The 27,248-nt window shown below is 41.1% G+C and overlaps 1 protein-coding gene across 20 annotated transcripts; it reads left to right on the top strand.

Annotated features, from left to right (window-relative positions):
• The first annotated feature begins 4,677 nt into the window (after positions 1-4,677).
• On the top strand, positions 4,678-23,552 carry ZFP2 (ZFP2 zinc finger protein). Of its 20 annotated transcripts, none has more exons than XM_057490429.1 (6): positions 4,708-4,937; positions 6,908-6,996; positions 12,347-12,477; positions 15,312-15,657; positions 16,845-16,918; positions 21,379-23,552. In XM_057490429.1, exons 5-6 carry the CDS (start codon positions 16,867-16,869, stop codon positions 22,845-22,847), a joined length of 1,521 nt encoding a protein of 506 aa, XP_057346412.1. In that variant the 5' UTR covers positions 4,708-4,937; positions 6,908-6,996; positions 12,347-12,477; positions 15,312-15,657; positions 16,845-16,866; the 3' UTR covers positions 22,848-23,552. The 20 variants fall into 20 exon arrangements, with proteins under 20 accessions (XP_057346411.1, XP_057346409.1, XP_057346415.1 ...); XM_057490430.1 differs by having other exon boundaries at positions 4,709-4,937; positions 16,845-16,931; positions 21,379-23,551; XM_057490428.1 differs by lacking the exon at positions 16,845-16,918 and having other exon boundaries at positions 4,678-4,780; positions 12,393-12,477; positions 21,379-23,551.
• Positions 23,553-27,248: the final 3,696 nt, after the last annotated feature.

Here is a 27,248-nt window from a genome sequence, read left to right as displayed (position 1 = left end):
TAAAATTCATGAAATCTGGCCAGCCCCAAATTAAAAGCCATGCAACAAAGCTGAGAAATTGAATTCGTAACCAGGAGACAGATCATCAATATGAACATACCCATAAGAAACACTTACTGGAGAAAGAAAATAACTATTATGTAAATGACTAGGATGCAAATCAAAACACCTCCCATTTCCATTAAAACTAGAAGGAGGTAGCATAGCATAGTGATTCAGGTCAGGGACTCTAGAGCCAGTGTAAAGCTCTGAAAATCGATGCTGTGGGGTCCTGTTCCAGTGAGGAAAACATGCTATGCCTTAGTTTTCTATTTTGGAACCAAGGATAGTAATAATACCTTCCTTCTAAGTTGCTGTGAAGATAAGTGTGTTACCATTTGTAAGAAATACAAAGATACTTTATGGGTTGTATAAATGCACATGAAATTAAAGAAACACACATCAGCCAGTCACCTGTCATAAAAACACACTAAGTAGATAGTTCGTTCCATTTTACCTCCTTTATTGCCGAATCCCAGCTGCACTTAACACTGAAATCCTGGAAGGCAGACTGTGTCTCTTCTCTGCATCCTCAGGGCCTATTCTGTTGCCCAGAGGACAGGAAATGCTCTCTTAATGGAAATTTTTGTTGTTCACATTGTTGTTTAAAGGTTTCATTTTTTATAATCATTAATAATTGCAGCTGATGAACACCAAAAAAGTTGTCACCTGTAAAGATCATGCTCCAACTCAGGCATGAGTACCCAGTAATGTAGAGCTGAGCTGCTACTGGGGAAGCTGGTGGCAAATGTAAGGGCAGATGGCAGGAATCTTCAAAGTTCAAAGTGCACAGTAGTGTCAGATTCGGGGCCAGAGCAGTCTCAGCCGAGCTGCCCAGCAGCCTCAGGGACACACCCAGTGTTCTTGCCCACTTCCCACTGGCTCTGGAGAACCCAGCAGAGGCGGCTGGGCCCAGAGTTGGTGCCCTGAGTTTATCTGTTCAGGTATGCAGCTTTATTTGTTGTTGTTAGTGTTTCAAGCAAATCTCTTTTCAACTTCAACCTTTCAGTATTTCTTAGGTTTTAGAAGTTTTGCTTATAAGAAGCACTTAATTAAATATTTTTTCCACTTTCATATGTCATTTAACCAGAAGATTTAGTCCATTTTCATTGAATATAAGTGCTGATACAACAGTACATCTTATTTTGTGCTTCCCATTTGCCCCATCTCTTCTGTTTCCCTTCCTCTTTGTCTGTCCTTGAATTCTTTTGGATCCATAACTAAGTCATTACACCGTCTCTCTCCTCCAGGTGAAACCAAGCAGGAACCTCCCCTTGATGAAGCCCCTCAGACCTCTCATTAACAAAGAGACACCAAGTCTCTCAGTTATGACCCAGAGTGTGGGAATTTGACTGGGTAGTTAAAAATTAGAGAAAATGGGAGTTTGCAAACAAAGGTAAAGCAAACTAAACAGGCATAGGTTGCTTAGGTCCCCCTCCAGACCATAGATAAACTCTTGACTCATGTACCCTTGAGACATTTCATAGCAACTTAGACGTCCACCAGATGAGCCACCTGCTGACGGCAAGCACTCAGACCCCAGACTGGGTGGAGCCAGAAGACTGATGACTAAGATTCACCCCACCACTAACCATCAGAAGACTGGGCATGAGCCAATCAAGCACCCTGCAACCCTTTCCATAATTTTGCCTTTAAAAATCCTTGTTTGTAAGGGAATGGGAGTTCAGGACTTTGAGCGTCAGCTACCCATTCTCCTTGATTGGCACCCTGTATAAATGCCTGCTTTCTTTCACTGCACACCAGAGTCATGTTTTGTTTTCTTGCTGCACATTGGGTGAATGGACCCAGGTTTCTTCGGTTCAGTAACAGAGGCTGACGTTACTCTATTATTTTTATTCTAGGGATTAGCCTGGAAATGCGCCACCTACATTTATTTATCAAAGTCCAGCATTCATGGATGCTTACTATTCTCCTAGAAAATAACAAAAACAAGATCTATGTTCCTTTTTCTGCATGTATTTTGGAGAATATATGTATCCATATCTGTTGGAACTAGGAGTGAAATTGCTGGTAGTAGGGTATACAAATGTCAGCTTTAATATTTAATAGGTACTGCCAAACAATTGTATGTGATTGTACCAACTTACATTCCCATCAGTACTGTATGTGTAACAGAGTGAAAAGTTGATATCTCTGCCTTCATAGGGTATCTGTCACCTTTGCTGCCTTAATCTTTGGGTCAGAAAGCTTCTGCTCAGCCCAGCAGCCCTGCACATAGGCTTGTCAGTCATCAAAAGGAATTTTGCTCATGACTTAAGATTTATGCAACCAACCCCTATCTGAAACTCACCTCCCTCGAGGTGATAAAGAAGTGTGTACAGGAATGATGACCGGATTGTCAAGGACTTATAGGAACATCATGGGCAGATCCATATCAACAAAATGACTGGAGTCAGCTAATCAAGGACAAGGAGTTTCACAACCCTCCTCAGACCCTTGCTGACGTCCACATGGGTGATCATCATCCCCTGACCTCAACACCCTCCTGCTACGCACTTCCTTAATATAAAAGAAGCTCGATATCAACCCTAAGTTAAGACGGTGCTTTAGGACATGAGTCTACCATCTTCTTGGTCTGCTGGCTTTCCAAATAAAGTCACAACACATTGTCTCTCAACATATTGCCCTGTCATGCAGCGAGTGGCATGAACTTGGACTCAGTAATATGTGTTCTGAATTACCTCTCATCATTGAAAACATGTGGTGTCATCTATGATTTTAATGGATCTGGTGGCTGTGTATTGGTACCTTATTGTGGTTTTATAATTTCCTGATGTCTAATGCAGTTGAGCACCTTTTTCTATATTTATTGGCCATTTGGATATCCTAATGTTTTTATTTATTAATTTGGGGATGCTATATTATTTATATCTGCTCCTTAAATCAAACTTGTTTTGTTCTTCAGAATGTTCCGTATCTTCAATAAATTTTTTTGTTAGCTCTTCTCTCAATTACTGAGAAAGGTAAGTTAGTGGTAGATTTGTCAGTTAGCTTTGTCATCCTATTTTTGCTTTATTTTGAAGCTACATTACTAAATACAAAAAGTTTATGAATATTTTCTTGATGAATTAACTCTTTCATTGTTCCTACCTTCTCTACCTCTAGCAATGTTTGTGTCTTGATGTTTTTTTATCTAAATGTAGCTACATTAACTTTTTATGGTGAATATTTTGCCAGGTGTATCTTTTTCCAGCTTTCAATTCTCAGTGTCTGTTTATCTTTACATTTTAGCGTATGTTAGATTTTTAAAAATCTAGTCTGACAGTATTTTTCTTTTAATTGCATAGTTCAGTTCTTGTGCATATCTAGTGATTACTGGTAGGCCTGGATTTATTGCTACCATTTTCTTAGATGCTTTTCATTTGTCCAAATTTTTCAGTTTCTAGTTGTGTGTGTGTATATGTGTGTGTGAGTTTCCTTCTCCCTCTTTCCTGTCCCATACTCTGCCTACTTATTTGGAAATAGCAACCTCTGTGTTTTGAGTTTTGTCAAGGAGCATTTCTCTACCAGAACAACTATGATGAACATATTGATGTAGCTTCTAACGTATGGATGCCCTTTCACTCCCAGAGAAACTGTTGCTTCCAGGTAGTTGTCTTGGTGGAGTGATACATTTTTTTATCTTGGTGCTACCTGGGTTACCTTAACTTGATTAAACGAATTGTGACGATTTTCGTATTTTTCAGTATTTTAAATAGGTCAGACAACTCTGAAAGGGAAAAGAGAGTTGAAAGCTAGTTAAAGGCAGTAAAGATATATTTTATTCATTACTATTCCAAGAGGAGAGAAGCTTGGGTAAAATTGAACTCAACTTCCAATACAGTAGATAGTGGGGGACTTACAGCCAACAAGCCAAGTAAGGGCGTCAATGGATGGAAAGATACCAAAAGGAGACATCAAGGTTGGGGGATTTAGACATCAAGAGTGGGAATGAGGAATCTGATCAGATACCAAGAATGGGGGATTCCACCTAAACAGACTTAGCAGGATTCTGTTAAAATTGGGCACCACAGGCCAAGGACAGGGGTCAAGGACAAGGCCGAGTAGAAGAGAGACCTCAGAGGAACCTGTCTGAGGTTATGACTAGGGTTGAGTCTTTGTCACAGGAATGGAAAGAGTGAAAGGAAACTACCAGTTAAAAAAAAAAATAAAACCAAGTATTACAGTCTAAGCCACCACACTGATCTGTCCCAAATGCCACGCACTTCTCCAGGTTCCAGCGGCAGACCCAGATGAAACGAACTTCGGCCACACATTTCACTGCAGATTGTGCCCGCAATCTATACAGTAATAATTTTGAAGCGCTAAGAGCAACACCTAACACTGAGCTGGCGAGGGCGTGGCGAGGGCGTGGCGAGGGCGTACAGTAACCGCCACTCATTGTTCTGGCAACTTCGCAGGATACTCCTCCGGGCTCCCTTTATGTTATAGGAGGAAAATGAGGCTTAGCCACGGAAGAGTTCTCACGCGTTCGGCCCCGACTGGCTCTAACAAGGGCCCTCTTTGGGGTAAGGTGACCGCGCAAGCCGTCCAGAGGCTGCAACCTCAGCGACGCGAAGCTGCCCTCCCGGAGCCACCCCGCCCGCCCGCAGGGCCCGCGCCTGCGCACTCCGACGCCCGCGCCGCGCCCCCGCAGCCTTGTGGGAAACGTGGTCCGGCGCCCCCAGGCGGAGGCGCCGGGCGGAACCGCGTCCGCACTGGCTGCCGCCGCTCCTGCCGGGTGAGTACTGGGCTGCGGCGGGACGCTCGGGGTCGTCGGAGGCCCGGAGCAGAAGGGACCCACACGGCCCGCGAGGCCCCGAGGAGCGGGGCCGACGGCGGGTGGGCCAAGGACCGCGTCCTCCCCGCCCCGCGCAGCGACAGGCCGCCAGCTCCAGGTGCGCCCTCTCTTGCCTGGGAACCCCGAGAGGGAGGGTCCCCGGATGCACTCTTTCACCGCCTGTCCCGGGAGCGCCGAGGGCGGGGGCCCCGGGGATCGGGGGTTGCTGAAAGCTCCAGGAGCCGCGCGGACGCTGAGCTCCCCCGCCGCCGGCTTTCCCGGGACCCGCCTGGGAAGCCTCGGATGCTGGACCAGGGTGCGGGCTCTCCGGGCTCCAGCAGCCGCCCTTTGTGTAAGCCGCATGTCGGGGACCCGTCCTCTGTGGTTCCGATCCAGAAGGATGCTGGCGTGGGCTCCTCTTGACCCATCTCCGCAGGAATGGGGAGGCCAGCCCTGTGCAGATTACCACCTCAGTGAATCGTTTTCTTCTTTTTAAGCAATTTTTTTCCCTTCTCAACAACAACAAAAAAGTTCCCTATAGGACAAATGGAAAATTAAGAGGAGGGAAAAACCATTTGAGAACTGTCAAAATCTTCATGTCGGCGTATTATGTATAAACAAAAATGCTTTGTTTTTAAACAAAGATGGAGATGTTAGTAACCTTTACTGTTAAAAATAAAATACATCTGATAAGAGGTTTAAAGTGCACGAATAGTAAGATTCATGATTTTTTATATTTTTATCTGTACCTCTCAAGATGGAGAACAATTTGGTTTCAAAAATGTAATATTTTGAGAACATCTGCTTAACACCAATTTTAAAAAAATTTACCTAAGTCATTCTAAAGAGTGTAAACAATTAAAATATGTGCCATATTCCTCTCTTTTAGCCTTTGTGTTCTCAGGGCTTTTTTTTTTTTTTCAGTATTATAAACAATATAGGCCATTTAGCTTTGCACTCTTGTCTCATTTTATAAATTTCTCCAAGTGAAGTTTCTGGTTCATACTGTAAGTCTTTTGATACCTCCTGTCTTGTTCTCTCCAGAAAGTGACAATTTAGAAACGTTTGCAATGTGAGAGTTCCTGATTGACCCAACCCGGTCTGGGTGTTACTATTCTCTAATTTTCTGAAAAGTGCAAATGATAGGGTTGTTTAAATTTTCACTTTGAACACTAATATTTTTATAAAATTTGCATTTTGTTTTAAACTTTGTATCTGATACACAAGTTATGTTTCCTTACTATGCAGAAATACTACATTTTCATATAGTCAGACACGAAACCCTCCTTTCATGTTTGGATCTTTGACATCATTGTTAGGAGGCCTTCTAGTCCCCTTGTGACCACAAAAAAATGTTCATCTGCATTTTCTCCTAGTTACTTTAGTTTCATTTTATGCACACATTTTTCTTCTTTTCCAGAAGGTAAGCCCCTGTTCCAATTATTGATAAATTAATTGATGAGAATTGTTACTTTCTTCGTATCATGAATTCTTACATATATATTTTTTCTTGAATCATTTAGGTTGTAGGGTTTATACTTGTTCCGCTGACCCTTTTCCCTGTTAGACAATAACATCCATGAGGGCAGATAATACATGTTTTGTTTCCTGCTATATTCACCCCCTCCCCAAGGAATGGTGCCTGGTATACAGTAGGTAGTCAACAATATATCTATAGGTGAATGAGTGATTTTGCTTATCCTGTAACACTGTTCTAATTATTGTGGTTATGTAGTATCTGGTGGTTTAGTTCTCTGCTCATCACTATTCCCTTTCAAAAATTTCCTGGCTATTGTTATATAACACAATTAACTTAAAAATATTATTAGGCATAACTTGGTTAGGAATGTGTTGTTTAGAAATTAATTTCAAAGGAGTGACAACTTAGGATGTTGTGACATCCTATCCAGGAATATGGCATGTCTCTTTCTGCCCATCTTCCTTTATCTAAATAAGCTTAATAAGTAAATTTGATGCATACATATTAGTTTCTTTATGTAGATATTGTACACTTGCTTCATCGGTAGGTATTTTGCTTTTTGTTGTTGCAGGAGTCTTGTTCCTCATAGCTTCTTTTCCTTCCCTCAGCTCTCCTTCCTCTGGACCCCGCCCATGCCCTAGGATCCAGCAGGGAGAAGAAGGCAATGGCTGCTGGGCCTCTGCCACTGAGAGCTCAGGTGGGCTCATCCTTCTCTCTCTGACCTTTCTCCTACTACTATTTAATGTGGGCTTCATTACAGAGGATGGGGCTACTGAGATCTCTGAATGTTGGATTGTTTCCCACAAAGCCCCGCTCAGGGTCCCTCGGCTGGGCTCTCAGCTGTCACTTCTCATTCAGCTGGATACCCTGGCCAGCAGAGGTCTTGGAAGTGTTCTTGGGTCGTGAGAGGACAAAGGTCCTGGTGCTTACAGGCTCATGGACTCTCGGAGGACCTAGAAGAGGTCACATCTCTGCAGGCACAGGCATGGTGGCTGCGCATGCACCTTAAGAACAAATGTGTTTAAGTACCCAGACTGTTAGTGGAGCCTGCTAGTTTTTGCTAGAACCTGGAATTGTTGCTTTTCTGGAAGAGGAAATAAGACATCAGGGGAACTTGGCCCAGTAGACCCTAGATTTTGTTTTGTTTTCTTTTTAAGGTTAGGCTTAACCTTGTCTGCAGTCCCACAGGACTTGTGCTGAGATCATGTTTTAGGGTTCTCTTAAATATATCAAAGGAACCAGTTTGAAGAGGGCTTCATTAAGACAAGGATTACTGGTGTGACTTCTGTATGTACTCCTTCCTCTCCTCAGTATCATCAGGCTCAGTTATAAAATGCAGGGCAACTGGCACAAACACCTACTAGAGAGAAGGAGCTCATTTCAGGGGAAGGGGGGAGGTTTAAGGTGAAATGTCCAGAAGAGTTTGGTTGATTGAAAGTTGTGGTTTGGTTGTTGGTGGCCTTGATTTTTTTTATTTAGTTAAAATAGTGGTAATTGAATTTTTAAATCAGCAGGGTTTTTTTCAGGTATGTTACATAAAATAATTATTTTAAAGCATATAATTCATTGAATTTTGACTTAATTTATTCACCAATACAACTGCCCCTCCCATCAAGCTGTAGAACACTTTCATCACCCCCAAAAGTGTCCTCACTCCCTTCCAGTCCTCATCCCTCACCCCAGCAACCACTAGTTTGACTTCTGAATCCCTCAGTATATGTGCCTAAGAACAAGACCCGTGTTTTACATAACCAAAATACAGTTGCCAAAGTGAGGAAACTTACACTGCTACAATACTGTCAGCTGACCTACAAGCCTTACTTATATTTGGCCACAAATGCCCCTTACCGGGTGCAGGATCTACTGAGGGCACAACTGGCATTGATTGTTACAGCTGCTGGGTTTCCCTTAATCTGGAACAGGTCCTCAGTCTTTGTCTTTGACATGGGGACACCTTTGAGGAGGAGACTGATTGACTTGGGACACATACCAGTGAAGTGTTAGTGTTCTTTCTGATTTCTTCTTTCCTCATGCATGTTTTCAACTTCCCTGTATAGCCAGTGATGTGACTATGAATTGCTCAGATATGACTTGTATCTGCCTTTAAGTGTTAGCTTATTTTTCTGAATATAAACATGAGGCATATAGCTGTAAAAAAACTTTAAAGCTCTAAGACATACTTTCAGGTCTTAAATCCTCAAAAATTACTATAGATACACATTCTTCTAGCTTTTAAAATATCTCTTTACATCCTTTGTCCATTTTTATATTGAAGTGTTTATATATAAAGAAGCCTTTTATATAATGTGAATACCAGTTCTTTGCCAGAAATTGCAAATATTGTTCCCTGTCAGTTTTTTTTTCCTGCTACAAATACATTTTGAAGTTTTATGCAGCTAGCTTTTGTTTGGCTTTGGAATCATGCTATGAAAGGCTTTCTGTACCCTAAGATATTATAAAAACACTTTTCTGCATTGTCTATTAGCTTTATTTTAAGCTTATATCCTTGAGCTGTCTGGAATTCATTTTTAAACTGTGAAGTGGGAATCTAATTTCATTTAACATGGTGCAGTGAAGCATTTCATCTGCCATCCCTTCATTAGACAGATTTTTAGCACCTGCCTACCATGTGCAAAGCTGTTCTCAATGCTGGGAGGAGAGCAGTGAATGAGACGGACACGGTCCCGTTCTCCTAGACCTTATCTTCTAGAAAGGGGAGGCAGCAATGAAGCAGAAATATTACTGAGGACATTGCTGGGCTGTGATGGCCGCATAGCAGGGTGGCAGTAGAGTGTGACCTGGGGCCTGTATTAGCTAGGCAGGGCCAGAGGGGCACCTCTGAGGGGAGGGCATTCAAAGTGATGTAATCCCCTGAGTAATCTCCATAGATTTGAAGTGCTACTTTTAAAATATACTGAATTTATATATATGTACACATATATTTATATATTATGTATAATTATATACATGTAAATATATAATTATATATTATGTAACTACAGTGTATGTATACAAACACACACATATATATACACACATACATGTGTGTGTGTCTCCATGTTTTAAGTTGACCCTTGAACAACACAGGTTTGAACAGTGCAGGTCCACTTAACACAGATTTTTTTTCAATAGATATATTGAAAATTTTTTTGGAGACATGCAACAATTTGAAAAGATATTTTCCTTTCTCTAGCTTACTTTATTGTAAGAATATAATATGTAATATATATACAAGATATGTTAGTTAACTGTTTGTGTTTCAGTTAAGGCTTCCAGTCAACAGTAGGCTATTAGTAGTTAAGTTTTTGAGGAATTAGAAGTTATATGTGGATTTTCAATTCCATGGGGTCAGCACTTCCAACTCCCATGTTGTTTAGGACCAGCTGTTTAGATATGTGTATGTATATATATATATATACACACACACACACACACACACACACATGCTTAAACACACAAGTTTATTTTTCTGAATTACATTCTATTGCTCTATTTCTACTATAGTACCACACCATCTCATTTGTTGTTTTAGAATTTGTTATTTCATAAAGCAAATATTTTTCTTTTCAAAATTTGGTGACTGTATTATTCTTATACATTTATCCTTATAGTCAAATTTTGTTAGCTATTATTAAGTTCTAATAGTAACAGTTAAAAATTTCACTAAATCTATATCAATTCAAGGAAGACTAGTATCTTTACAATGTTTATTTTTTCTATCGAGTAAAAACATTACCATTCATTTTATTCAGCTCTTCATTATGGCTTCTGTTAAGTTGATCATGAGGAACTTGCATATTCCTATTAAGTGTATTCTGAGGTGTTTCCTTCTTTGTTGCTGTTGTGACTGTAATTCTGTAAAAAAAATTTTTTGGATTGCTAAGAATTATATCTGAAGACATTTTTGCCTCTAGGGTGCCTAAAACTTCATTAGTAGCATACTTTCATCACTTAAAATATCCCTACTTATTCCACTCGATGCTCTACCTTTTGAAAGAATAACAGTATCCAAAAGCCTGTATTTTTAGGTTTAAGAAAATGTCTGCATGAGTGAGATAAACCCATGAAGCTGCTTATTTCATGAGTTACCCTGTGCTCTATGTAGTGCTGGGGAGAAAAAGACCCGTGGTGAGTGGAAACCAGAAAGGAAGAAACATCTTAAGGAATTAAGAATAAATACACTTTATGAATAAGAATTAACAACATACGCATTTTATAGACAATATTGGTAGGATTTACTTTTGCCTTTTAAAACTCCTTTCTGTGCTTACCTAACCCACTGCATCACAAGCCTGTGGCTGGCACAGAAACCCATAGTACGTTCATAATGGACACAGACTCTGGGGCACATTGGGGGACTCTGCATTTCAGGTGACAACAATCTAGGGAAGTGAGGAAGACCAGTGTACAGCCCATAGGAGTCTGAATTCAGGCTTTTAAGTTTGCCCAAAATATTCAGCTAACAAGGAAATGTACTGAAAAAAAGTGGTCTACTTTTGGAAAAAGAATGTCATATTTCTGATCTGTTGTCTTTTCTTAAGGCACATTATGTTTTGTTTCTGCATATATGCTACCTTATCTTGAATTTATGCATGTTCTCCCTGCTTTCTTTCTATCTGTATTTGCCTGCAGTATCTTGTCTCTACAAGTTGACACATAAAATTAACCATCCCACTCATTAAACAGATACTGAGTGCTTATGCTGTTTACCCAGTCTAAGGGCTAGAGAATAAGGCTGCAATGGACTCATAAATTTGGAATGCCATTTTCACGTCAAACCAGGTGACTTATTGGTTCTCTCATAGACCAACCACATTCTGGATTTATCCTGTTTGCACATGCTTCTCCCATTAACTGGGTTTCCCACCTATATTAGAAAGCCTGACATTCCATGTGCTGCCTTGATAACTCTGAGCCTCACAGGGCTCCAAAGACCTAGCCATGAGTTCCCTCATCCTCCCTAGATATCCCCCCACCCAGCAGCGTGGCTGCCCACCCAGAGAGCTCCTCATCAGCCTGAGCAGGTGCACCACCCCCAGTCCTCAACCTAACAGGTTTCACCTCCCCACCAGTCCATGAACTTGTTTGAACTGAAAGGGCAAGCTCCCGGATTCTATTTCAGCCAATTGGGACCTGGATCCTACCTCAGCCAATCAGGACCCAGATCCTGTTTCAGCCAATCGGAGCTTGGTCTCCTCTCCAGTCAGCAAGGAGGCCACCCACCACCTTAGACCCTGCCAATTGACCAGAGCCACGACTTATCACCCCACCAACTACCCCTAAACCCAGCCAATCAGTCAGAGCCACGACCATCACCCCACCAACCGCCCTAGAACCCCATAAAACCTTTGTTTTTGAAACTCGCTCTCTTTTCTCTGGCTTCTTGCCACTGCGTTGGTGCTGATGAGAGATTGAGCTCGAGCTAGCTTGAATAAAGGCTCTTTCGGTGTTAGCTCCTTGGTGGTCTTCTGGGATTCGCGACTTTGGGCACAACAGAACAAGCCAATTACGTCTTCCCACAGTAATCAAGGTCTCCTCTCCTTCTTGTCACTACAAAGCCTGTTGCCCACAACCCCTGCTGGCTCCCGAGTAGCCCTGCATGGCATGCAGTGTCCTCGTCCCCTAGCCTGAAGGATACATGACTGATAAACTGCTGTCAGTCTCACCTGTCCAGTGCTGGGCATCATCTGTTCGGTCATCATGTGCTATTTAGGGTGGGGACCACTTCTTCCCAATGGAGTGAACAGGAGGTGATCAGAACGCCACCTGCTCTTCTCCAGTGGTAATCTAGAGCCTTCAGTACTTTCCCTAGTGCTCCCTTATACCCCTCTGCCTGTCCTTAAATGGTGAAGCTCTTTCTAGGTTGTGTTTACTGCTGATCATTTCATGACAATAACCTATTTTTGTTGCAGGTGTTTAGTTTCTTTAGGAGGAAAACACATTTTTCTCACACAGATCTCTTTATCCTGTCCCTGTTCATTGTTTGCTTTTTCACTTTCTTCAGAGAATTTTATTTCCATAACCCTTTGTTGAGGAGGAATTTATAGTTTCAGGAGTCTGACATTCGTGGATGTGTCTGTGGATTTCACTTAGGAGGAGTGGACTCCTCTAGATTCTGCCCAGAGGAACTTGGATGGGAAAGTGATGCTGGAAGACTACAGGAACCTGGTTCCGCTGGGTAAGAACCTGTCCTTCTAATTCCAAACCTACCCATTGCATCTATCCCCCGTTTTGACATCTTACACAACCTCCAGTGCATCAGTTTGGACTTGCAATCCTGATATTAATAGGGCATTGTTTCAGGGTAGTTGCTTGGTGTCCTCTCTTGCAAGGTGAAAGGTCTTTTGTAAAGAGAATGGAAAACGGAAACCTTTGTTTCAGAAGCCCTGGAGGGGAATGGATGTGCTGAGAGTGGTTTTCATATTCAGTTCAGAATCCAAATTTAGTACCTTTCCTCCTGAGCAGAGCATCCACTTTCCAAACCAAAGGTGATTTCTCAGCTGGAACAAGAACTGAGCCAGATGACAAAGGAACTTCCAGGGAGCATCTCTCCAGGAAAGTGTCAGGCTGCAAGGGCTTGTCATCTTGGGCAGCAGTAATTTCAGAGGTCCCCAGGTGTCTTGGAGTTACCTGCACCAACTGATGTGCAACCTCACAGATGTGTCCACATCATACTCCCTCAACGTCACTCATCCTCCCTCAGGCTACATAGGTCCTTCCCTGGGAGGAGCTCATACCTGAGGAGAATTAAATGAATTACTACATTTGCAGTACTTACTGATCACCTGGAACATACTGAACATTCAGTAAATGCTGGCAGTTATTTCCTCTTCTGTCTTCATCTGTACTTTGAATCTCTGTCTTTCTATCTCCCTCTACTGTATTCCCTTTATGTTCTCAGTTTGTCTTCTCAGCCATAATAACCTATATTCATAGCTTCCTTTCCTGTATTCATTTAAGTATTTGTCACCTTTTAAAGGAAACGAACATTTCTCTTCCTGTGTTGTAGCGATGCTTTATACAGTCTTCATTTAAAAACAAATGAGAAAAAGATTGTTAAATAACTTATTTTGACTAGTAACCTTACATCTTAAGAATTTTTCTCATTCTGAAATTTGTAATCTGCATCTCCTACTATTCAATCTCATTTTCCTCTAAACATTTAATGCTTCTTAATTTGTTATCTGGCTTCTAATTTGCATCACAAGTGAAATTTCTCTCTTAGCGATTATCACTGACTTTACTCAATGTGCAAGTGTTGAGCACCAACTCTTGTTATGCAGTTTTAAAGAAATAGGCAATGTTTTTTGATATCTGGATAGTGTATGTTAAGTATAAAGCAATAGAAGATATCAGTAAAAGGACATTGAGCAAAAAAACATCATCTTACAAACACTACTGCTGGTTTCTAGGAAGCTTTCTAAAGAAAAGGATTCTAGAAGGATCAAGTCAAGAGAATAGATACATTTTTATGGCTTTTGCTACATACTGTTAAAGTTTGGATTTTTTTTAATACTAATTTATTAGGTATAAAATGATCCCTTAAGGGGATAACTTTAATTGCCTTTATTATAGATTTCTGTGGCTTTGATGACTATTATTTGTGTTTATTCTTAAGTAAACAACCTATTTATTTGACAGATTTTTTTTGAGCACTAAGCCCTGTTCCTAGCACTGGGAATATAGCAATAATCAAAATGGGCAGTCTTCCCATGGAGCTGATAGTCTACTGAGGGAGATAATAAATTAATAAAGAAAGATGGCAGGGAGGGAGAAGGGAGAGGAAAAGTGAGAGGCAGGGAGGGAACCAACAGCAGAGTCCTAGTGCTGTGTGCAAAAAGGTGGCAGCATAGGGAACTAGGTCAGTTAGCCAGAGTGCTGTTCTGTAGGGGAGATCAGGGAGGGCCCCTCCTTCAAGGTGACTGCTGAGCAGATACTCAAAGTGGTGGGCAACGTTGGAGAACATGGCACAGGAACAGCAGGTGCAAAGACCCTGTGGTGGATTGCAGGGCATTGTTTGAAGGGAAGAGTGTGAGATGGGAAAATGTCCTTAAACTTTGTCTTTAAATCCTGTGAAAAAATTCATTATCGTATTTTTTTATTTCTATGAGCTTATTCTCTGAGTGTTCCTTCCTTTTTAATATCAATCTTTTTAAATGCACACATTAACTTCTCTTGTCTGTATGAGGATATTTACTGATTTTTTTGGTTTGATTCTGTGTGTGTGTATATGCAGCATTTTTTCCCTTGGTCTCTAGCTTATTTTAGTAGGTTTGTATATGCCTTTTTCACTGTCCCACTGTCATTCTGGTTGGTTTTCTGGAGGCAGAAGAGGTAAACACATGTATCATTGATACTGTTTTTCTCTCCCCTTCCCTACCTGTCTTCAGACTTCTCCTCTGGGCTGAATCCTGAAGATTCTTTGCTTGTTTATGACTGCACTTCACACTGTATCTTCCTTGTCTCTTTGAATGTCTGTCTAGCCACTAGTAGGTAGACTCAGTGAACTGTCATGATGGAGCTTACTTTTCTGTGTATCCCCTGCCTAGCACATTGCTTTCCAGACTAGGTATTTAATGTTTGTTGAGTGACTACTGAACATCAAGTAGAATTTTTAGAAATCAGGTGAAAATTTAGATTTGAGAGTTATGACCATATTTGTGACACTCATTTCCGTGAATACTGTTAATTATCCAGAAGAGTGAATGAGAAGGGCAAAGCAGCAAGGATGGGACACTAAAGAACAGTATCTGATGGGGGCCCAAGCAAAGGTGGCCGAAAGAGCAGTCAGAGGAGGAGAAGAGACTCAGGGGGAGCTGGGCCAAGGGAAGGGAAGGAGCAGAGGGAGAGTGCAGCGGTGCCAGGAGGAAAGGGAACATGTTGTGGCCTTAGCTGCAGTGAAGTGGCCTGTGGCCCAGAAAGAGCACTTTGGGTGTGGAGGGAAAGGTGCAGTGGGGGGAAGGGTGAGGATGTAAACAGGTAAACACTTTAAAGTACAGATTGTCGTTTCAGCCAGGCTCACTGTGGAGGAAAGAGAAGAAAGAGCAAGAACTGAAAGAAGTCAGAGCTAGAGTGCCTCTGATTTACTTACCAAAGAAGGGACTTGAGAGTATTTGCAAGAACAGAGAGGAGAAACTAAAGACCCAGAAAAGCAGAGCAAGAGATGGAGCCCAGAAAACATGATGGTGTGCAAACTCTGCATCTTGTTCTTCCCATATTTTCTCCGATGTCACTGCCAGATGAAGCTACCGTTTAATCTTAACCTGTCTGATGCCAGGACAAGAAAGTATCGATGGAGCGCTATGCTCTGCTCTTCCCCAGGCATCATCTGATTCATTCATCCCAACAATCCTACGGGGTAGGTACTATCAGCTCCTTTTTAAGTGGAAATGATGGGCTCAGAGAGGTGAAATGACGTGCCAGAAGTTGAACACAGGTTTTTGGTTTGGTTTGGTTTGGTTTTATCTTTGAGTTTAATGTTAATTCTAAAAATAATCATAATTTTCTTCCCTTTCTTTGCCGTTACTTATTTCCTAATATATCTACTAAAAAAGAGAATCTCTACATCCTGGACTAATTTTCCTTTTAGATGTTTTCTTTTTCTGTACTAAATTTTTTCATGTGTAGACAGTTGTTGAAATACTTCCTCAGTTTTTGTTCCTATCTTATAAAAGCTGAATAGAAAATATTTCTAGAGACAATATTGCTAGTAAATGTGTTAATGTTGAACAAAGATGGGAATTAGTAATGGGGAAAGCAGTGAATTTTTAGCCTTTAATCCATGGTCATTAGACTTACATCATGATGTTTAGTTATAAAGGAAACAAACAGAAGTTAAGAACATGTATAAAAATGTTGGAAGTCTATCATCAAACAATGTCTTAAAAGTAAGGTATAGTTAGGGATTCTATACCATTTTAAGCCCTCTGAAAAGTTAATCCTAATTACCATTAAACACAGAAACCTGTTGTTTGCTTTTGTTGTATCATTCTCAGAGAGGTACTGGGTGACTGACTACCTGTGTGTGTGAATATATACATTTGTACACACAGAAAGTTTATATACTATCACAGAGTCCCTGTCTACCTTCATGCTAATGTCAGCCTCGCTAATGTTTAGTACAGACATGTATCTCTGCTTCCATTAGTAGGAAAACTGATCTAAAAGACTATAATAAATGTAGGAGTACCCAAAAAGCTTGTTCATCCTTACAGGTTGGGCCCCCTGCCTCAGGGCCTCAGCCCTGGTGGCTCCTGCTGGGACGCTCTCCCTTTGACAATCCTTTGACTTTCCTCAGCCCCTAAAGTCTTGGCTTCAGTGTCAGCTTTTCAGTGAGGCCTTTCCTGATGACTATTTATAATTACAAACCTTCCCTTCCCAGTCATGTTCCTGTTTTCATTTTATTGCTTTTGTTTTTTCCATAAAGTATACCTCTTAAAAACTAAGTATTTTACTTGCTGTGTTGATTGCCCTTGTTCCTCTCACTAAAATATAAATTCCTTGAAGGCAGAAATATGATTTGTTTGTTGCTGTATCCTTGAACAGTGCCTGGCTCAATAAATACTTAATGAATGATTTACTGTGTTCAGAAGATCCGGCTGCTCGACAGATAATGCACTGTAAGTGGCAAATGTAAGTAGGAATTCCAGTTGGGTGCACACTGAAATCATCTGGCTGTGCAGGAGTAGCTGAACTATTGCGCAAGGGGTGGAAGAAATGTAAAAGGAGAAAAGAAAGAAAGAAATCAACTTGCCCCAGAAAAGGCAAGACCTGCTGCCCAAGCACCACACCCACCCCACCCTCTGCAGGCTCTTGGCCTCTATTGTAGCAGGTACTGGCAGTAAACACTGAAGGATCTGTGCTTCCTCAGGACCACTGGATCTGGGAACTCTTGCTCCTGTCCTGACAGGCACCAAAATTATATACATCCCACAAGTTAACTAGGCATTCCAAGATGATAAGAGAGTAGGGAGTGTGGGCTCTCACACGAAAGTCAGGTTTAGGAAAAAAAGAAGAGAGAGCTGTATATTGTTTAACATACACTAGTAACACTAGTAATGGTGATGACAGCAGTGACAGTCATTGAGCCCTTATTGTGGTTACTATGCACATTAGAGGATCATTAATTTAATGAGAGACAAAATGGTCAGGGTCTGAAAGGCTGTCCGATCCTGTAAGAGCTACAGTTTTTGATCCTTAGTTCTCAAGTTCTAAGCCCTCAACACTTCACTAACTATGAGTAAGGCCACCCTAACAATTTTATGTTTTCCAGGGAGACTGTCATGTACTGTAGGAAAAATAAAATTTCCTCTCAGTTGGTCACTTTTGGAACAGTATTAAATACAGGAGTAGTACTGAGCATCATGCTGTGATTCCGTTGTCACTGTGAATTCTTTTAGTGTTTTATTTTTTGTTTGATAGTATTTTTGTTAATATTTTTGTTTTCAAATCAGGATTGGATGCTTGGTATTATCGAATGCTTTTGAAGCATCCATGAGGTTGAACATATGTCATATATTGATCATTAAGAATATGCTTCGGTTTTCTCAATACATGTGTAGATTTCTGGCCATGTGGAATTTTTGAGTCACACCAGTCCTCCATCCTTTGTACATGACTCCACTCTTTTTTGGCTTCCCATGTTCCTGGAGAGATATCTTAGGCCAGTTTTTAAAATTCGTAGGTAACCTATTTTCTTCTTAAACAGCAAATCTTCAGAATTAACTTTTAAGTTAGATCTCAAAATTCCATGAATATGTACTGAATCTTACTACTGAGTCTTTTGTAGTATATAATATTTCAACTGAAAATGATTATTTTCCAAAATAGCAAATATTTTGTTCCCATTTTTAAAATGTCATATATACAGAAGAATGTGTATAAAATGAATTACTATAGAGCAAAAATCTACATACCCTTGTAAGCCCTTTATAAATATTAACTAATTTTTGTTCTTATATCAACACTATGCAATAAGTAGCATTTAACACAGGAGGAAACTGGAGCACAGAGAGGTGAAGTGAGGCCCAAGGTCACACAGCCAGTAGTGCTGGAGCCAGGTAGTCTGGCTCCAGAGTTGTCATCTTAACCATTACACCCTACTGTTTCTCTTTATAATTCATAAAGGCGGATGAATAATAAAGAAAGCCAACACCCAGGCACTGAAACTCAGATTCAGAAACAGAACATTGTTAGAATCTTAGAAATGCTTTGCACGCACTCCTCATTCACATCCTTTTACCTCTACCCAAAACATAACCACTGTTCTCATTCTGTGAGAATTCCCTTCCTGTTTTTCTTTATAGTATTGCCATCCGTAAATGAACCTCTAAACAATATATTTAGTTTTAGTCTGTCTTTAAACTTTATGTAAATAGACACTATATATATTATATGACTTAGCTTAAATTATTTTATTCATATTGATATGTGTAGCTTTAGTTCATTAATGTTCACTGTCTTAGTTCAGGCTGCTCTAACAGAATACCATAGACTAGGTGGCTTAAACATCAAACATTTGCTTCCCATACTTCTAGAGGCTGGAAGTCTGAGAATTAGGATGCCAGCGTAGTAGGGCTCTTGCTGAGAGGCCCTCCTTGTTCACTGACAGCTGCCTTCTCCCTGTATCCTGACCTGATGGAGAGCAGAGAGAGAGGAAACAAGCTCTCTCATAGTGTCACTTATAAGAGCATTAATCCTATTACAAGGGCTTTACCCTCGTGATTTAGTGACCTTCCAAAAGCCCCACCTCCCATTACTATCCCATTGGGGATTAGGCTTCAGCATATGAGTTTGGAAAAAAATCCTTATTTTATATCTGTAAAAACTCAGACCCAGAGAAATAAGTAACTAGTTCAGGTGATAAGTGTTAATGGCTAAGATTTGAACCTAAGTTTGTCTGAATTCAGGTCAACATGTTCAGTGTGTCACACTGTGATGTTTTATGAAGATTTAGTGTCACATGAAGTCCATAGCTATTTGCCATTTTCAGTTATTCTATTATATAAATATTTGACAATTTAGTTATCCATCCTATTGGTGGGCATTTGGGTTCAGTCAGTTTTTTGCTGTTGTGCACAATGTTCCTTTAAAGTTTTGAACTGTGGTATACCTTTGCCGGGTAGATTTAACTAAGTATATGTACCTACTAGTGGGTTTGCCCAGTCTGCATTACTAGATAGTGTGAACCCATTTTTCACATACCAGAACCAAATGACACACCCATCAGCAGTGTGTAAAAGTTCCCATTCTGCACATCTTTCTAACATCTGAGGCTGTCAGTCTGAATTTTTACATTTTGCTACCCAGGTGGGTGGTGGTAACAGTATCTAATTGGAGCATTAATCAGTCTTCTTTTGGTTAATGCTGATTGTTGCCTTTGCTTGTTTCCTCACCATTCAGGTTTCCCTTAAGTGCCTGCTCTTGCCCATTTTTTTAGTGGGCTTAATTAGTGTTCCACAGATGGTGTTCTCCTAGTCTGGGTTCTTGTTCTTTGTAGCTTATATGTTACAAATATCTTCTCCTGGTATGTAACTTTTTTTTTTTACTTTCCTTTTTGATTCTTTTTGATGAGTGGAAACATTATTCTTCCAAAGTTCATTCTCCCATTTGTTTTTTATTTCTTACTGTTTAATATTTAAAAATTTTATTTCACGAACCTCTACATAGTCCCCAAATTTGGTATTTTCTGTGTCTCATTTATCTTTGAATGGGTGCAGTTCTGTCTGGACTTTGTGTAACAGGATCCCCCTTTGCCTTTATATTGTTTATGGAGTAGCACTTTGAGTGCCCTCAGAGAACTCTACTTGGTAGCTGGATATGATATAGTACACCTGGTGGGCAAGAGGCAGGCTCCGGTTCATTGTTGCCCGCTGATGTTTCAGTTGACTGGATGGGTTCTCTCTGAGGCTGCCTGATGGTATGTGTGTTTTAGAGGTGGAGCCTTCTGAGCCTTCCACTTTTTCTCTTCTTTTACATAAGCAGTCTGGCTGGAAGAAGGGGGTCCAGTTAATGTATACCTGCTTCACAGAAAAGCCTTCTTCCAAAAAGGTTTCTGATTTATTGGTTAATTGCTGATCTCTGCTCCAGTAATTCTGATCAAGCTGACAAGCTGATTCTCAGATTGCAGTTTCCTGTCCCCTGCCTCTCACTGCCTCCAGGGCATTTTGTCTGGAATAAGAAATGGGATCTGAGAAGAAGATAGTCTGAGTGGCTACAGAGTCTTTCCTTCAGCCCCATCTCAAGCAGTTTAATAGATTCTCCCTTGCCCGCCCCTGCCGCCAGTTCTCATCTTTAAGGAATGGATATTTAGGAAAGGATAAGATCTTTTAGGACTCTCTTACCTAAAGAGAGTGAGAAAATTACAGCCTGCTTAAAGTTGGGGAGCAAGGGGAGGCTTTTAGATTTTTTCACCCTGCCTTAAAAGTTTAAGCTTCAAGTATGTTCTGCTATGTTATATTCCAGACAAATATGTTCCCTAAGGGTAGTGTATATGCATTATCTTACTTAATCCTTATAAGATTTTTATCCTTATTTTATATCTGTGAAAACTCAGACCCAGAGAAACAAGTAACTAGTTCAGGTGCTAAGTGTTAATGGCTAAGATTTGAACCTAAGTTTGTCTGAATTCAGGTCAACATTTTCAGTGTGTCACACTGTGATGTTTTATGAAGATTTAGTGTCAGAATTATAGGCAGCACTGCCGGAGGAAGAAACTGCTGGCAAGAATACCAGGGTCAATGTTGTGGGCTTTCTAACCTCCCTCTTCCAATCTCAGCTCATCTGTATATTTTCCCTTGGTTCCATCTTCATTATTCAGCCTTGTCTAGTGGTCAGTGATTTCAGGGTCCATCCCTCCTGTACAGGTTCACTCTTTCCTCGGCTTACCCTGCTTCTAGCTCCCCTATTATTTAAGGACTGGCTCACTGTTATTTCCTGCCCTTTCAATTTTCTTCCTAATTGTAGGGAGAACTTTGAAAGCTGTCGAGTGTTTCTTATTGTTTCATTCCTTCACTCCTATACAGTTTTTAGTGTCCCAGAACAGAAACCAGTGTGCATTTGAACTTTTACTTTTTTTCAGACTGGGAGACAAGACTTGAAACTAAAGAATTAACTACAAAGACCAACATTACTGAAGATTTATCCTGTGGGGTCATAATGGAAAAAGGTGTCTGGCATTCTTCTTTAGGGGAAATGTGGGAACCTGATCATTGGTTAGAGGGGCAACAGAAAAACCAGGATAGACATCTGAGTCAAGTGGCAGTTACCCATAAGGAAACCCTCACTGAGAGGGCAGCATGTGGAAATGATGATTTTGAAAGATGTTCAAGTCAGGGTTCAATCCTTGATACACAACAAAGTATTCCTGTGGGAAAAAGACCCCATAATTGGAATTCATATAGAAAAGACACTAAACAAAACTCTGAATTAATTAAAACTCAAAGAATGTTAGTAGGAAAGAAAATCTATGAATGTAGTGAATGTGGGAAAGCCTTCAGCCAGAGTTCATCCCTTCTTAAGCACCAGAGGATTCATACAGGGGAGAAACCCTATAAGTGTAATGTATGTGGGAAGCACTTCATTGAACGCTCCTCCCTTACTGTACATCAAAGAATTCATACTGGAGAGAAACCCTACAAATGTAATGAATGTGGGAAAACCTTCAGTCAGAGCATGAACCTTACTGTTCATCAAAGAACTCATACTGGAGAGAAACCCTATCAGTGTAAAGAGTGTGGAAAAGCTTTCCGTAAGAACTCATCCCTTATTCAACATGAAAGGATTCATACTGGAGAGAAACCCTACAAATGTAATGAATGTGGGAAAGCTTTTACCCAAAGTATGAATCTTACAGTGCATCAAAGAACTCATACAGGAGAAAAACCCTATGAGTGCAATGAATGTGGAAAAGCCTTCAGTCAAAGCATGCATCTTATTGTACATCAAAGAAGTCACACTGGAGAAAAGCCCTATGAATGCCGTGAGTGTGGAAAAGCCTTTAGCAAGAGCTCAACTCTTACCCTGCATCAGCGTAATCACACTGGAGAAAAACCCTACAAATGTAACAAATGTGGGAAATCCTTTAGCCAAAGTACATACCTTATAGAACATCAGAGACTCCATTCGGGAGTAAAACCTTTTGAATGTAATCAGTGTGGAAAAGCTTTCAGTAAGAATTCATCTCTTACTCAACATCGGAGAATTCATACTGGAGAGAAACCTTACGAGTGTATGGTATGTGGAAAACACTTCACTGGACGTTCATCCCTTACTGTACATCAGGTTATTCACACTGGAGAGAAACCTTATGAATGCAATGAATGTGGAAAGGCTTTCAGCCAGAGTGCATACCTTATTGAACATCAAAGAATTCATACTGGTGAGAAACCCTATGAATGTGATCAGTGTGGAAAAGCCTTCATTAAGAATTCATCTCTTATAGTGCATCGGAGAACTCACACAGGAGAGAAACCCTATCAGTGTAACGAATGTGGAAAAGCATTCAGTCGGAGTACAAACCTGACACGACATCAGAGAACACATACATGAGGAAAGCTTTCACTGGGTCCTGCACCATGATTAAACTCTTCAGTGATAATCAGACATGTCAAGCAATGTAGAAACCCAATAAATGTGGCAACTGTAGCAATCTTTTGGTTGATGGATTATGTACTCAATCAGATACTACAGAACACTGCAGAGAAACCACATACAAGCAGGGAAATCTTAATCCAGAAAGCAAAATTTGTATCAGAAGGTTTAAGTAGGTAATGATGATTTGTGCTGAAGGTAAGTCCTGTTGTATCATACTGCAGATACTTTGGACATCAGAGACTTTACGTTGGAGAAAGAATGTGGGAGTGCTTAACAGGACAGCCCAAAGACCTGGTACACAGTACTGATCAGCCACTAACTTGGACAAGTCACCACTTTCACCAGGTCACAGTGTCCTTATTTAGTAAACGAGGGAATTTCGATTTGGAAGGTCTCCAAGATCCCTATTAGCTCTAAAATGCTATAAAGCTGTAAATATACTGAATGCTGGGAGATCCTTGATCTTTTAACACATCATATATGTTATCTAGATGCTCCTTTTCCACTATCTAGTTTCCTTGGATACTTTGAGTTAAAATTCTCTACCTCTCCCAAATCCTATTATCCTTCCATGTCGGTCCTCCTCCCCCTGCATTATTTTCTCCCCTAAAATATAGGTGGTTGCTACCAGGCAATGGAATACACAAATCTTAATGCAATAACATGCTGTTTTGAGTTCTCAATTAATAGTCATTAAATGCTAATTATTTAGAAAACAATAAGCTTAAGCACATAGGTATACTTTATGTACCTTAGTACTTTAAATACACAGGTATCATACACTAGGTGGAAAGGAGAAGAGGCTAAACACTAATAGACATGAAAATGTGACTTAACAAAATCTTTGCAACTTAAAACATTCATAGGGAGATTTTATAGATCTATAGTTATGATCATAAAGACAATTTCATTTCACACACATTTAGTAAGTGCTAAATATGTGGTAGACATCATTAGCAAATCAAAATAAGTAAGATATATTCTTTGTTTCCAAGGGCTAAACTAAGAAATTGGCAATGGGATAGGAGATGAAAAGAGTAATTCAAGCGGTAAAGAGGCAGAATCTAGGTATATTAAATGTGGGCACTTGAATTTATTTGGATAGATGGGATGCCATAATTAAGAATACATGAAGTTGACTGATTCTGTGACCAATGATGAGTTCAGTCTGGGGACATTTTAAGTTTGTATCCACGTGAAGATTCCTGATAGGCAGTAGTATAAGTAGGACAGTGATAATGGGTACTTTGGGGATACTGTCATTGAATGGGAAGTGGAAGAACTTGAATCAGTAGAAACAGAACACAACAGCCAAAAGAAAAATGAAAAACAGAAAAATCAGGAGAAGGTGGTGGCACAGAAGTAAAAGAATTTTAGCATAGGGATAGGAATACTGAGTATTTTCAAATGCTACAGAGGATTAAAGTAAGGTAAAAATAGAAAATGGTCTTTGTTGATTATTGATAAACTCTCTAAATTTTAGTGGGTTGAAGAATGAGCTAAATGTTAAAAAGGACTTAATAGTTGACTGAGAACAGAGAGATTTAGAAGGATAACTAAGAGATTGGGTTTGAGAGAGGGCATACAGAAGAGCCTTTGGCTACAAATACTAGAGACCAGTTAACAGTGGCTTAGAAGAAAATAAGAGATTTATTTTTCTCTTGTAACAAAGCTTGAGGTGGTTGACATTGATTCAGAGATAAAAATAATTCAAATCCTTGGGTTTTATGGCTTTTCCATCATGGGCACTTGGTGGCTGTTATAGATTCAAGTAAAATATGTGCATTCAAGGCAGAATGAATGGGGGTGGAGAGCAGCAACAATATCTGTGCCTTTCATCACAACAGGTTTCCCAGAAGCCCCTCAGCAGACTTCTGTCTACATCTCATTGGCCACAGCTGTGTTAGATGGGGGCTACTAGCAAAGGAGGCTGAGAAAATAAGTATTTAGCTCTTCCCGCTTCCATAGTAGAGGTAGGCAAAGAAAATGGTTTGAGAAAGGTGTTGATTTAGCCAATGAACAAACTGCCCAGAGTGTGTTTGCATGATCACTGAAAAGAAGAGGTGTGGAGGCTCTGAAGGTGCAGAAATGAGGGCATGGGCAGCTCAATGTGGTAAAACAAGATTTGGGCACAGGTAGAAGGAAGGAAACTTTCCACTGGGAGAGGTGGGATCAAGAAATGATGGGAACAGAAGATGTGTATGGGTGGCATTGAAGAAGATTCCCTGTGGACTCTGTGTGACCAGTAAGGTCGAACTCGTGGAGTTAGAACAGGCAAAGGGGGACTCAAACACTGGATTAATTGTATCCTCAGACACTGATTTTTACTATCTCTCCCTTAAACCCATTTCCTCCTTTCCCTTCACATATTTCTTTTTTTAAAAGAGGCAGAAGAGATGGGTAGAAAATCCATGAAAATGATAGCAGCAAAAAAAGACTCAGAAGGAAGGCACAGGACAGGAAGAACAAAGTGTATTGAAGCCTAAGATGGATGTGTAACTCAAAACTGGTAAAATGTGCTGGGGAAAGCAGCAAGAGAAATGGGAAAGACAAACGGAGGTTTCACTACTTTTCAGGAGTTTTGGAAGCCTTGGGCCCTTGTATGTCAAATCTCAGTCATCCTGGGAAACAAGTAAACAAGGACAGCCTTTGCACCTTTCCTTTATCAGCAGGACTCCTGATTCCATATAGCAGACATGTGACCATGGGCAAGACAGCAGGCTGGTGCTTCAGTTTCCATATGGGTTATAGTGCAAACGTCCCAGCTTTGGATCACATTAGATACTAATGTAGAGTGCTTATAAAAGTGCCCAATACGTAAGTAGTGCTCCATAAATATATTATCCTCATATACCTGAAAAGAACAATATACAAAGTCCTTAGCATGGCATCCAGAACCCTTATCTTAGAATCACTAGGCTCTCAAAACATGCCTTATAGAAAGGCTAGATAATTGTGGGAGGTTAGACTGTCCCAACAGCCTTCTCACTGGTTTCCCTGTGTTCCCTCTAGCCCCACCACCAACCAGTGATTGTCAGAATGTGCTCAGCCATGTCACTCCTGCTCAAACCCCTTCAATGGTTTCCTGTTACACGGAATAAATCCAAAGTTCCTCCGATGGCTTATCTGGGCCTCTGGTATCCTCCCCACCTCCTCTTACACTCTCCCTTGTTCACTGCGCCTTCTCCAGTCACACTGGCCTAGCAAAGCCTCAGATTCATCAAGCACTATCTATCTCTGGACTTTCCTGTCCCCTTCCTTAGACGGCCTTTCCCCAGATATTCACATAGTTTCCTAAGTCTGCTTCACGTGATCTCACAGAGAATTCCTAAAATGTTACTTAAAATAATCCCCAACTTTCCACCCTCGCACATTATACCTCAACACAGCTTCACTGTGTTTCACTATTTATACTTTTATTTTCTAGTTGACTACTTCCTCAGGTAGAATTCAACCTGCATAAATTCAAAGTTTTCATTGCTATTTCTCCAGCACCTAGAACAGTGCCTGACACATACATGCTCCAAAAGTGTCAACAGCATGAAATCTTCAATAAAACTCCAGAATGCTGTAGTGTCACTTAAATTACTGACACTGCTTCCTAAGAGGTGGCCAGCATTGCCCTGATAAACTTCAGGTCACATTTTTGGCTTTTTCCACCAGCGACGAAGTGAGAACCGTTTCATCTTTCCTTCCCAAGCTCCGTGAAAATACATACTCAAAAGCAAATCTCTCCAGTTGTTTTTTTCTACGTATCCCCTCGTCCTTGCCCACCCCCGCAAAATACTGTCCACAAAAATAAATACCATCTTCTCTAAATACCACCCAGCTGTCCACGACGGCCTCCTTGGCATCCAGGCTCCCTTCTCGGATCAGCCGGCGACTTTCTCACGCGCCCCGCTCTCGGTCCCCGTGGCCACCACCCTGCTGGCTGCCGTCCGCGGCAGCATCCTCACTCGTCCGCTGGCCTGCGGCCGAAACCCCTGTCCTCCCGGCCTCCGAACCCCGGCCAGTCCGACTGCCGGGCCACACAGTTGGTATCCTCTGCGTCCCCGGGGCCGCGGCGCAGACCCGCCGCCTTCTCTAGCCGCCTCGGTGCCGTCTTCCCTCCCTCAGGATCGCGCCTCCTACTCCGTCCTCAGGGACCGTCCCCGATCCGCCCTCCTCACAGGACCAGGCGCCGCTCCCGCAGACTCACTTCGCTTATCCCATTGTCAACTTTTCGCTCCTCTTTATCTTTCCAGGCATTTTTCTTCGAGGCAAGAAACCTAGCCCCGTCTGAACAGAGCGGAACCAAAGCCGCGCGTAGGGGTTAGTGCAGCGGGGGGAATTAGCGGTATACGGACAGCTTACACC

This window comes from Manis pentadactyla, chromosome 13 (genome assembly GCF_030020395.1).
Source record: "Manis pentadactyla isolate mManPen7 chromosome 13, mManPen7.hap1, whole genome shotgun sequence".
Lineage (NCBI taxonomy): Eukaryota > Metazoa > Chordata > Mammalia > Pholidota > Manidae > Manis > Manis pentadactyla.
This window is presented reverse-complemented; position numbering and strand designations above follow the sequence as displayed.